Genomic DNA, 13,467 nt, shown 5'->3' on the forward strand with positions numbered 1-13,467 from the left:
GAAGAAGGCAGTTAACCCACTGTTCCCGGTAGGGCATCATTGTAAATAAGAATTTGTTCTTAACTGACTTGCCTAGTTAATTATTTCATGCAGTTAAAGTGGCATTCTTTTTTTTTTTACAAAAACAAACAAAACAAAAAAACTATTTGTTATTGTTTGAAACCCAGATCGTCCCTTTAATGTAAATAACATAGCTGATACAGCCATTTCAAAAGATTGTTAATTCAACAACATTGAAAGGGTTCTGCTTGTCACACTCAGTGTCATGACAGCCAAACTTGTCAACGTAAATCTGGTACTGCCCATCTCCACCTTCCTGTTACTGGTAGACATCACCTGACATCAATGTGTTTTTCTATGCAGAGTACCAGCATCCGGGAGACACACAAACAGGGTTGGTGTCAATTTAATCTTGTCTACCGGACAGCTCTTTCCAGGTGGGAACCAGGTTTTGGGTCAATTCCAAAAATGGAACTGCCATTGAGTTCTCCCCCTTCAATCCAATTCCAGTCTTATACGAAATAATTTTAAAACAACCACATTCTGTAAGCCCTAAAGTGGAACATTACAGAAACAGGAGATAGACTAGTGTCCTGTCTAGGGGTGTACTTTACATCAAGCTGACTCACACTGCAGAAACAGGAGATAGACTAGTGTCCTGTCCAGGGGGTGTACTGTACATCAAGCTGACTCTCACTACAGAAACAGGAGATAGGCTCCTACTTTAATAAATGGATCACTAGTCACTTTAAACAATGCCACTCTAAATAACATGTTTACATATTTTACATTACTCATATCACATGTATATTATACCATCTATTGCACCTTGCCTATACTGCATAGCCATCGCTCATCCATATACTTATATGTACATATTCTCATTCACCCCTTTAGATTTGGGTGTATAAGGTAGTAGTTGTGGAATTGTTAGGTTAGATTACTCGTTGGTTATTACTGCATTGTTGGATCTAGAGGCACAAGCATTTCGCTACACTCGCATTAACATTTTATTTAACTAGGCAAGTCAGTAAAGAACAAATTCTTATTGTCAATGAGGGCACTGCCTGTTCGTACGTTGTCAGCTTGGGGATTTGAACTTGCAACCTTTCAACGCTCTAACCACTAGGCTACCATTTGCTAACCATGAGTATGTGACCAATAAAATTTGATTTGATTTGATATCGTGATGTTAATTTCTGTTTGCAGGGTTAATCCTAACCTCATGTAAACATAGTACTACTTTAGTACAGTATGATAAAACACAAAACAACAAATATATATTTCTGTATTATAATGTCAGGGATGACTCTCTAACTGTCATTCACCAAAGCTCTAAAGCCTTGTTTACACTGCAGGCCTTAACGCTCAGATCAGTTTTGTTTTTCAAATCTGTTCTGGAATACTGACTGTCCAAACAGTTACAAGTGACCAAATCACCTTTACGTGTGTATTCAGACAGCAGTCATTTGTTGACATGGCTACGCTAGTTGTCTTAGTAATGTGTGTATTCAGACAGCAGTCATTTGTTGACATGGCTATGCTAGTTGTCTTAGTAATGTGTGTATTCAGACAGCAGTCATTTGTTGACATGGCTACAGTCGTTGTCTTAGTAATGTGTGAGCAGTGGTGTAGGCTGATTGGTGGTGGCGCTCATACTTCCTATCACTCAGAAGTTAAGTAGCAAGCTAAGGTGACAATAATGCATGCCATGGACATTTCCTAGTTGTTTTGAATGTCCAGAATCATAGTGTAAGAACACCTTTAAAGCTTCGAAGGACACGAATATCCAACTTTCAAAACAAGTCGGCTTTTGCTAGCCACAGCAGTCAACTAGCTAGCTAGGTAGCTGTTTTGCTAGCCACAGCAGTCAACTAGCTAGCTACGTAGCAACAGCAGTCAACTAGCTAGCTACATAGCCACAGCAGTCAACTAGCTAGCTACGTAGCCACAGCAGTCAACCCGCGCTCGGTAACCACAGCTGTCAACTAGCTAGGTAACTAGGTAGTTTAGCTAACCACAGCAGTCAGCCTAGCTACCTAGGTAGCTGTTTAGCAAGCCACAGCAGTCAGCTAGCTAGCTAGGTAGTTGTTTAGCTAGCCACAGCAGTCAACTAGCTAGCTAGGTAGCTGTTTAGCTAGCCACAGCAGTCCAACTAGCTAGCTAGGTAGCTGTTTAGCTAGCCCACAGTCAACCAGCTATCTAGGTAGCTGTTTAGCTTTCTAGCATATTCACTCATTAACAATTAACAAGCTAGTTAGCTACCAAACGTTCTTGTTAAACTGTCATCAAATAAGCTAGCAAGCAAAATGCTAAATAACAGTCTAAAAACCACCTGAGGTCAAATTGAGCAAGATTTGTACTTTCAGACACAAGACCTACGAAAGTGGTTTGAAATGTGGCTGGAAATATCTGCTTCCATGTGCTTTTTGGCTGTTCAAACTGTTGGAAAATATACATCTTCTAATCTGATATGCAACATGTTTTGCGGGGGAGGAATCACTTCAATCTGCCAGTGTGAAGAAGGCTACAGAGGTTTCACATCTTAATAAACCAAAGCTTTCTAAAACAAGGTACATGCACTTCTACAAGAAAACAAACAACGGACATAAGTATTTGAAGGTTGCATTTTAATAAGATAAGTAAGCATAAGTTTCTACATTTTAAATATGATTTAATCTACATTTTATAGATAAATCAAAGCGATTAGATAAATAACAGCCATGTGAAGCAGGGTAGCAGGGTGTTCCTCAGTAAGCAGCGAGTGGATTGGTGCTGGACCATTCCCATCTGTATTAGTACAGATCCCATTTACACCGGCATGTTGCTGCGTGTCCTGCGGGCGGGCACCCTAATGGCTCTGTTGCAGTCGCTGTGTCTGCAGCTACCTCCTCCACGTGTAGGTAGGTGTAGGGCACCACATCTCCATTCAGACACCGTAGGTCCACCGTGCGGTTACTGGACGGGACTCCTGGCAACAGGCACACGAGAGTGGTCCAGAGACGCAGCCATGGCAGAGTACCTGGAGGACGGGAGTGAAAGAGAGGTGTTCACAGAGATTCATAGATCATCTACTCCCCAAGAGACAAAGTCACCTCAACAAAATGACATGTTTCACAAAACACAAATACATTTAGGGGGGTGTGTGTGTCCCAGACACAGATTAAACCGAGTCCCCTGGACTAAGAAGCATGTTCAATGGAGATTCATTGAAAATGATTTTCAGTCCATCACTAGGCTTCTTAAACTGGATACTGAAACCCTCCCCGTGGTGTTATGGCTGTGATGAAGCTCCACTGGGTTGTGATAGTAGCATTGTTTCCACACTCACTTGGTGAAGGTGTTGCAGGATCCCTCACAGTACGGCATCTCCACCTCCTCAACAGACTGGCAGCTCTTGTGGTTGATGAAACTCTTCATGGATCCTATCTTACAGGCCTTGTCCTTCTCCACACCTGGTATTGGAGGGAGACACACCGTTATACATGATCCGTCTGGAAAGACCATGAAAAAGAGCTGCACCTGTTTGAGTTCACTGACTACAAGGTGGCTCTCCGTGTCAATCATTATCAATTAGGAATATCAGTGGTTTTATGATGCATGAACCTGGTCATATTCCAATCCTGATATAAAATTGTTAACAGCTTTGATTATTTCACTTTCATACTTACAAATTCTACAGCAGCCGTTTGCAGCGGTCTGAATTGAACCCTGTGGAGAAAAAAGTTTCAACGTTTTCTTTACATAATACATTTCATATTAGGATGAGAGAAGTAATTTTTCTGTCAAATGAAAACTGGTATATTGTGTGTACTGTACTGTGGATCTGATGAAAATGATTGTGGATCGAAACATTGTCAATAAGGTTGGTAATCGAGAGCATATGCAGTCAGCAGTTCTTTCTGTTCTTGTTATGTTGAGTACTGTACTCACAGGCTGGCCTTTCTGCTCTTGTTATGTTGAGTACTGTACTCACAGGCTGGCCTATCTGTTCTTGTTATGTTGAGTACTGTACTCACAGGCTGGCCTTTCTGTTCTTGTTATGTTGAGTACTGTACTCACAGGCTGGCCTATCTGTTCTTGTTATGTTGAGTACTGTACTCACAGGCTGGCCTATCTGTTCTTGTTATGTTGAGTACTGTACTCACAGGCTGGCCTATCTGCTCTTGTTATGTTGAGTACTGTACTCACAGGGGCTAACTGTTCTTGTTATGTTGAGTACTGTACTCACAGGCTGGCCTATCTGCTCTTGTAATGTTGAGTACTGTACTCACAGGCTGGCCTATCTGCTCTTGTTATGTTGAGTACTGTACTCACAGCTGGCCTATCTGTTCTTGTTATGTTGAGTACTGTGCTGGCCTATCTGTTCTTGTTATGTTGAGTACCGTACTCACAGGCTGGCAGTTGGCCTGCTGGAAGGGTGGGCAATGGATGTTGGAGCTCTGGGTCAGATAACTATCACCGTTTTTCACACAGCTGTACTGCTGGCACTTGTCACCAGGAGCAGACCATGTATCTCCATGCTGGACACACACACACACACACACACACACACACACACACACACACACACACACACACACACACACACACATTTGACATTAAATGTTTGTCATTTAGCAGACGCTCTTATCAAAACGTTTTTACATTCGTGCATTTGTCTTAAGATCGCTAAGTGAGACAGCAACATACAACACTCGTAGGGGGTGGGGCGGATTGGGACTTATTTAACACGCTCTTAAAGAGGTAGGGTGTCAGTGGTTTTCGGGAGATGGGCAGGCACTCCTGCTGTCCTCATATTATGGGGAAGCTTGTTCCCACACACACACACACACACACACACACACACACACACACACACACACACACACACACACACACACACACACACACACACACACACACACACACACACACACACACACACACACACACACACAGCCGCACAATCAATATAGACATTTATCAGAGACTTACTTACTACTTCTTAGTTAATCTGTGACAGTTAAACGGACAGAAACGGTACCTACCTTCAACAACTGCTTGGTCCCATTGATCTGGAGGACACAGTGGGTCTGAACACATTTCCCACAGCAGTCATCTGAGGAGTAGCCAGGCTCCTGGTACTCATATCCCTGCAGGAGAAGAGGAACACATGAGTGACCTGCTGCAACACCTAAAACAGAATGATGAGGACGATAACACACGTTATTAAAGTGTGAATACAACCGATTGCCTTCCCAGTAAACTCTACAGAATAGAAGAACTCAAGAACAGATGTCTCAGCACCAATTGAGTATTATTTTAAAAGCAGGGACGAGGCTTAATCTGTGGGCAGTTCTGAATCAGACAAGGTTTACTTACTTACTGAATCTGGGTCTAGGAAACCAGCTGACTCCAGTATAAAAACTTGTTTACTGAATACATTTAAGCTACTCAATGGTATTTCAACTTTTGGTAAATAATTCAAATGTGAGCAGACACGGCAGCTATACCAGTTGTTACCTTTTCACAATCTTCGTCACATTGCATGAATCCACAGTCAATTTGGTAATGGCCAGACTTGGGGTCCACTTTGTTGGTGCAGGTGCACTCCTGGCACTCTGATCCCGGTACTTTAGAATTGGGCTAGAAGAACAAGTAACTCATTACATTACACATTACTTCAGGGGAACCAGGATACCCACTGTCTCTAACACAGGGGAACCAGGATACCCACTGTCTCTAACACAGGGGAACAAGGATACCCACTGTCTCTAACACAAGGGAACCAGGACACCACTGTCTCTACCACAGGGGAACCAGGATACCCACTGTCTCTGACAGAGTGGAACCAGGATACCCACTGTCTCTAACACAGGAAAGGGGAACCAGGATACCCACTGTCTCTGACAGAGTGGAACCAGGATACCCACTGTCTCTAACACAGGGAAAGGGGAACCAGGATACCCACTGTCTCTAACACAGGGGATCTAGGATAGCCACTGTCTCTAACACAGGGGAACCAGGATACCCACTGTCTCTGACACAGGGGAACCAGGAGACCCACTGTCTCTGACACAGGGGAACCAGGAGACCCACTGTCTCTGACACAGGGGAACCAGGATACCCACTGTCTCTGACAGAGTGGAACCAGGATACCCACGGTCTCTGACACAGGGGAACCAGGAGACCCACTGTCTCTGACACAGGGGAACCAGGAGACCCACTGTCTCTGACACAGGGGAACCAGGAGACCCACTGTCTCTGACACAGGGGAACCAGGAGACCCACTGTCTCTGACACAGGGGAACCAGGAGACCCACTGTCTCTGACACAGGGGAACCAGGAGACCCACTGTCTCTGACACAGGGGAACCAGGAGACCCACTGTCTCTGACACAGGGGAACCAGGATACCCACTGTCTCTGACACAGGGGAACCAGGAGACCCACTCTCTCCGACACTATTTGACATGAACCCATATAGCGTATGAGACGTACTGTACACATACTGCAATATATTAAAACAAGTAAAAACCAACAGTGTTTATTTATGTAATGAACATTTCAGATGAGAGAGCAGAATAGTTTGTCATTACCAGGTATTCAACGCCTTTGTGAAGACAAACTCTTTTAGGCTCTGAAAGAGACAAGAGACACAAACAACCAATTGAGAGAGAGACACAGACAACCAATCCATGGGACTGTCTAAAAGAACTGGTATTATCTCAGAAATACAAACACAGGAATACTAGACAGTATAGATATAGTTAAAGAGACCATACCACATGTAGATAGTCTAGATAGTATAGATCTAGGTAAAGAGACCATACCACATGTAGATAGTCTAGATAGTATAGATATAGTTAAAGAAACCATACCACATGTAGATAGTGTAGATAGTCTAGATAGTATAGATCTAGTTAAAGAGACCATACCACATGTAGATAGTCTAGATAGTCTAGGTCTAGTTAAAGAGACCATACCACATGTAGATAGTCTAGATAGTCTAGATAGTATAGATATAGTTAAAGAGACCATACAACATGTAGATAGTGTAGATAGTCTAGATAGTATAGATCTAGGTAAAGAGACCATACCACATGTAGATAGTCTAGATAGTATAGATATAGTTAAAGAAACCATACCACATGTAGATAGTCTAGATAGTATAGATATAGTTAAAGAAACCATACCACATGTAGATAGTGTAGATAGTCTAGATAGTATAGATCTAGGTAAAGAGACCATACCACATGTAGATAGTGTAGATAGTCTAGATAGTATAGATCTAGGTAAAGAGACCATACCACATGTAGATAGTGTAGATAGTCTAGATCTAGGTAAAGAGACCATACCACATGTAGATAGTCTAGATAGTATAGATAGTATAGATCTAGGTAAAGAGACCATACCACATGTAGATAGTGTAGATAGTCTAGATAGTATAGATCTAGGTAAAGAGACCATACCACATGTAGATAGTGTAGATCTAGGTAAAGAGACCATACCACATGTAGATAGTGTAGATAGTCTAGATAGTATAGATCTAGGTAAAGAGACCATACCACATGTAGATAGTCTAGATAGTATAGATATAGTTAAAGAGACCATACCACATGTAGATAATCTAGATAGTATAGATCTAGGTAAAGAGACCATACCACATGTAGATAGTGTAGATAATCTAGATAGTATAGATCTAGGTAAAGAGACCATACCACATGTGTGCTCTGGACAGCATTTCCCTCAGGGACTGAAACCACTGGCATGAACCCAATAGGACAGTTCATGTCGGTAGTTGGGCAAGTGCTGCTGTCACAACCTAGGAGGGGAAACAATAGCAGAGTATGGACATGATAATATGAGCTGATTCATGTCTTCACTATGTGTGTGTTTTCAACACGACTGAGCTGAGCCCAGCTGTACGGCACTGGCCTGGTTACACATCAACCCTAGATCCTGGACCCGTGCTGGAAAGGACCATGTGAAAAGAACATATCCAAGCCAGCACAGTACGGTTCAGGTCGGCACAATACTGTTGAAGTAGACCTGAGTATAATATGGAAGGTGAAAAAGCGTTGTGAGATCCTTACGGCAGGCGAGGTTGGAGCAGCATGGATCGGATGGATCGGTTTGGTTGACATATACAAAGCCTGGTCCAGTGCATATCTCTACTGGTGGTTTGGAGCAGACCTTGGGTTTACAGGTCACAGTCTTGGTGGACTCCAAACAAACGCAATCCTGGCACTTGTACTCAAACCTCTCGTTGAACTGTGATGAGATACAACAAGAAGGGAGTGTGGTTCTATCAATGGGTTTGGTCAAATGTAGTGCACTAAATAGGACATAGGGGGCTAAATATAGGGCATAAGGGGGCCATTTGGCATTCAGACAATGTGGATAATACTGTGTGGACGCTGTAAGTAGGTCCTCATATAAACCTCTGGCATCATCCATGACAGAGCCAGTGGACTAGATAACAGTCCATATTAATTAGTCAAATAAAATAAGGATGAATGAAAACCAAAAGGCCTAACTTACCTCTGCGGAACTCCTTCGGGGGGTCAATGCATCCTTCAGAAACACAAACACCACCATTTAGTAGAACATTCATAGACCTGAAACATCCTTGGAAAGGTTAAGTCCTAACCATCTTCTCTGTGTCGTCAACATGAAATGGACCAATGGCAGTAACTGGGAACACTCACCACACTTATCAACACAGATCCCTGAGTCCTTGTTGAAGAGTTTCATCCCATCAGGACAGAAGCAGCCTTCGGTGGTGAAGTTCATCCTAGACTCGTCTGGACTGTAGAACACAACATTACAGTGACAACTCCTATTTCCTCTGTACAGCAACTCTATATTTAACTGTAGGTAGGTATTTTCTCTTTGTCTTATTTGACAGTTGTCTACCTCAGTTAACATAAAACATGAAAGCAAGGATGTTTTTGCGCTAGCCAATCTCTAATTAGAAAACCTACTTGTCATCACAGGTTGGCTGTTCTGCAGGACCGCAGGGCTTGTAGACTTTGTCAGCTGGACAGTCGCTGGCTGTTGAAGAAAGATACAACTCAGTCTATAGTGACACCCAAACCCCCTGTCTCAGTCTCCAGTATATATACTGCAATAGTCTACGTGCCGGGGGGCTAGGTTCAGACTGTCCTATCTGGCATAATTCTCCTGTCATCTCTGGTGTCCTGTGTGATTCTTAAGTATGCTACCCCTAATTCTTCTCTCTCTCTCTCTTTCTCCCTTCACAGAGGACCTGAGTCCAAGGACCATGCCTCAGGACTACCTGGCCTGACGACTCCTGGCTGTGCCTGTCCCCAGTCAACCTGGACATAATGCTGATCCAATTTCTGCTGTTGTGACTGCAGCTATGGAACGCTGTCCTGACCACCGGATGAGCTGTTTCGATCCTCTCTCTCTGTCTCTCTCTCTCTCTCTCTCTCTCTCTCTCCCTCTCTCCCTCTCTCTCTCTCTCTCTACCGAACCTGCTGCTGAACGATCTGGCTTTAATTGCCATGTACTGTTATAATCTCCACCCAGCACAGCCAGAAGAGGACTGGCCACCCCTCAGATTCTGGTTTCTTCCCAGGTTCTTCCTAGTTTGTCCAAGCCACCGTGCTTCTACATCTGTATTGCTTGCTGTTTGGGGTTTTAGGCTGGGTTTCTGTACAAGCACTTTGTGACATCTGCTGATGTAAAAAGTGTTATCACAATGGAAAAATGTTCTGACTACAGTAATTATTTACAATCAGTTGATTGTAGGACTGAAGCCCGATACTATATTACACATTACAAAGGGGAACCAGACAAGGATGTCCACTATCTCCATCATTTATCACTTCAAATACAAAAATGCACTAATCTAATATTTATAAATAGAAACCCCCATCCTCTATTGTGTTAGTATAGTATTGTTCCTGGTCTGATCTACAACACATAGTAAGTTGTGTTAGTATAGTATTGTTCCTGGTCTCATCTACACAGTTCCTTGTTCCTGGTCTGATCTACACAGTTCCTTGTTCCTGGTCTGATCTACACAGTTCCTTGTTCCTGGTCTGATCTACACAGTTTCTTGTTCCTGGTCTGATCTACACAGTTCCTTGTTCCTGGTCTGATCTACACAGTTCCTTGTTCCTGGTCTCATCTACACAGTTCCTTGATCCTGGTCTTCTACACAGTACTTCATATCTCTTCAATGGTGGACATATTTATCTATCCTTATGAGGTGAGTCTTATTTAACATGGTGAGTCTGGATGTTTTCAACGAGTACAGTAAGCCTACCACAGAACTCGGTGTGGTTTCTCCAGTAGATGCATACTCCAAACTGGGCACAGGCAGCAGCGTATGTCTGCAGACTGGTGCACTCCACCGCTGGGTTGGACACGTGGCAGCTGTCATAGACACAGCCCTTGTAGAAGTTGTCAGGTGAGACAAATGGATGACAGGCTGCAAAAATGCTGTGGATTGAAAACCAGAGATGAAAGAATATGAGAAACAGACCTTCCAAATACACTGTAAGATTCATTTTGGTTTCTGTCAGACACCAATGGACCTGTCCTTCAGGAGATCACAGTGCCTTTAGGGAGGTGGACCTGTCCTTCAGGAGATCACAGTGCCTTTAGGGAGGTTTACCTGTCCTTCAGGAGATCACAGTGCCTTTAGGGAGGTTGACCTGCATTTAAATCACCCTTCAGGAGATCACAGTGCCTTTAGGGAGGTTTACCTGTCCTTCAGGAGATCACAGACAGAGGAGTCTGGCTTGCATGGCTTCTGTGTGGGTTCAGGGAGAGGAGAGTTGGTGGGGATTCCAGGTGGCACATGGCAGTCAGGCTGGTAGAGGTCCTTGGCTGGCCAGTAGTCTGCCATCACAGCACAGTTCTCCACCAGCTGACCTCCAGGCAACATGCAGTCATCAGCCTGGTTGTTGCTACATGTTCCTGGAAGAGATGCATACAGTTCAGGTTCAAGTCATTTATTTTACCATTTGCAGCTATTAAAAGTAATACATACATTGGACATCTTTGTTGGAGCTCTCTCACAATTAGTACAGCACATACAGTAAAAATATCAGACACAGACATCAGACAGGAAAGCCCAAACCATTGTTTGCTAGCCTGGTCCCTGATCAGTTTGTGCTGTCTTGCCAAACCCTATGGTTCGATATCTGACAACAAACATAGAGTTTTGGTAAAAAGAACCCAAACAGATCTGGAACCAGGCTAGTTTTTCACCTCCAACCTTGGATAAATGATTTCCATCAATTCAAAGACTTCTCCATTAGGCCTTCTCACAACATGCTCAGAATACCAAATGACCGCTCTCTGTTTAAGTTCAGTGATTCACAATCATTTCTCAGCTCTTATGTTTAAATGCCCAAGACAAATAGTTTAAGGACAACAAATGAATGAAACTAAGTCCTTACCACAATGACCCTGTGTATTGTTGCCAAAGTGTTGCCAAGGAAGGTTGACGCTGAAGCCAGTGACTCCAAAGGTAACTACCACCTGGAGGTGTGCTATCTCCAAGACCATGTTGATACCAGAGTTCATCACCTTCACACCGTTCCGCGTGAAGGGTAGTCTCAGGGAAACTCCATCAATAAGAGCCTGAAAGACAGATGGCAGGGAGAGAGGGATGAAAGACAGATGGCAGGGAGAGAGGGATGAAAGACAGATGGCAGGGAGAGAGGGATGAAAGACAGATGGCAGGGAGAGAGGGATGAAAGACAGATGGCAGGGAGAGAGGGATGAAAGACAGATGGCAGGGAGAGAGGGATGAAAGACAGATGGCAGGGAGAGAGGGATGAAAGACAGATGGCAGGGAGAGAGGGATGAAAGACAGATGGCAGGGAGAGAGGGATGAAAGACAGATGGCAGGGAGAGAGGGATGAAAGACAGATGGCAGGGAGAGAGGGATGAAAGACAGATGGCAGGGAGAGAGGGATGAAAGACAGATGGCAGGGAGAGAGGGATGTAAGACAGATGGCAGGGAGAGAGGGATGTAAGACAGATGGCAGGGAGAGAGGGATGAAAGAGAGATGGACGAAAGGGGGGGATAGAAAAGGATAGGAAAAAGGGATGGAAGAGAGAGAGAGATCAATCTTCAGGATCTCTTAAAGAAAGGCAAGGTGACCGCAATACTTACTAATATCATGACATTACAGGTTGAATTAAGTTGATGGAGAACATCAAATTCATATGTTGTATCAATGAAAGCTACGGATGTTGAGAACTAATGCACAATTCAGTTCAGAGAATGAAATAGTGGAAGAGAATTGTCTTTCATTTTCACATAAATCATTTTTCAGTCCTTTAGGCCCCAAATCCAGCCATTCAACATATATATGGCCTGAATTGCTTATATTGATTTCTGAGCCAGTTTATCCACTTAAGTTACCTCCAACTGAGCAGCTCCAATGAGGTTGTGATTCTTCAGTGTTATAACTGTTGAGCGGTAGGACACAATGATGGATCGAGGACAAGACACGTCCTCGGTGGGATCACAGTTGACGTTGTCGATGTAGATCTTGAAGTGGTGACGCGGCAACATCTCCTCCATCAGCACATAGGTACAGTTCCCTTGGAAACTGTAGAAGAGCCCGTCGAAGGTGATGTAATGGGGGTCTCCCCAACCCTCACAGACGCCTGTCATGAAAATAAACACCGTTATGAAGCAGACAGACATTACAATCCTCTGTCAAATGATTTTTTTTTTAAATGTATGAAGTAATATTTATATTGAGTATTTATATTGAGTATTATTCCAAATGTTAGGGATAAGGACGTGTATGTTAATAGTTACAGAAACTGGACATGGCCATCTACCTTCCTGACCAGGTCAGAGGAGAAGAAGAAGCTTTCACAACTCACAGTCACACACGAATCGTTGGCAGCAGTAGAACTCATCCCATTGTAGCACTGGTTTCTTGCCATTGGTACATGTGATTGGCTCAGGCACTGGGCATTCATACGGAATTATCTCAATGGTGTTGTTTTCAATGCATCTGGCCAATGTGCAGTTGCAGAGCCAGAAAGTTTCATTTTGCTGATATTTTAGAGAGAAAAGAAAATTGCACGTCATCAGAGAGCTTTCACAATTCACACAGGAATCATTTAATAAGTCTCTGAAAGGACTTTTCGACCTCGTTGACATCAAATGTTGGCTATGTGTTATCGACGTTAAGGGAGCCCAGTTGATTATGTGATGGTTATATTGAGGTACTTACCACTTTGTCCCACTCAGGACAAGTGATTGGTGGAGGGGTTGGTGACCCAGTTGTGGTTGGTATTGAACTGACTTGATGTTCTGGTGTTATTGGAGGACCAGTGACAACCGATTCATGGGTTGTTGTTGATGTGGTTGTCATTGGAGTTGTGGCTTCTGTTGTAGTTGGTGGTTTGGGTGTTGTTGTAGGAGCTTTAGTGGTTGTGGTGTCTATGACAGGGGTGGTTGTGGTTGGTTTTTCAGTTGT

The 13,467-nt window shown here is 43.5% G+C and overlaps 1 protein-coding gene across 1 annotated transcript in view; it reads right to left on the reverse strand.

Moving 5' to 3' along the window:
- Positions 1 to 2,613: 2,613 nt before the first annotated feature.
- Positions 2,614 to 13,467, reverse strand: part of LOC135530100 (mucin-2-like) — a 33,099-nt gene continuing 22,245 nt past the window's right edge. Inside the window, 21 exon segments of the mRNA XM_064958490.1 lie at positions 2,614 to 2,962; positions 2,965 to 2,989; positions 2,992 to 3,022; positions 3,332 to 3,455; positions 3,672 to 3,711; positions 4,395 to 4,523; positions 5,031 to 5,135; positions 5,506 to 5,628; positions 6,580 to 6,620; positions 7,702 to 7,731; positions 7,734 to 7,805; positions 8,077 to 8,254; positions 8,508 to 8,557; positions 8,692 to 8,792; positions 8,968 to 9,037; positions 10,278 to 10,453; positions 10,720 to 10,933; positions 11,419 to 11,602; positions 12,393 to 12,640; positions 12,866 to 13,040; positions 13,222 to 13,467. Coding sequence (XP_064814562.1) covers positions 2,796 to 2,962; positions 2,965 to 2,989; positions 2,992 to 3,022; positions 3,332 to 3,455; positions 3,672 to 3,711; positions 4,395 to 4,523; positions 5,031 to 5,135; positions 5,506 to 5,628; positions 6,580 to 6,620; positions 7,702 to 7,731; positions 7,734 to 7,805; positions 8,077 to 8,254; positions 8,508 to 8,557; positions 8,692 to 8,792; positions 8,968 to 9,037; positions 10,278 to 10,453; positions 10,720 to 10,933; positions 11,419 to 11,602; positions 12,393 to 12,640; positions 12,866 to 13,040; positions 13,222 to 13,467 — 2,529 coding nt within the window. The 3' untranslated portion in view covers positions 2,614 to 2,795.

Source organism: Oncorhynchus masou, unplaced genomic scaffold, assembly GCF_036934945.1.
Source record: "Oncorhynchus masou masou isolate Uvic2021 unplaced genomic scaffold, UVic_Omas_1.1 unplaced_scaffold_1253, whole genome shotgun sequence".
Classification (NCBI taxonomy): Eukaryota; Metazoa; Chordata; class Actinopteri; order Salmoniformes; family Salmonidae; genus Oncorhynchus; species Oncorhynchus masou.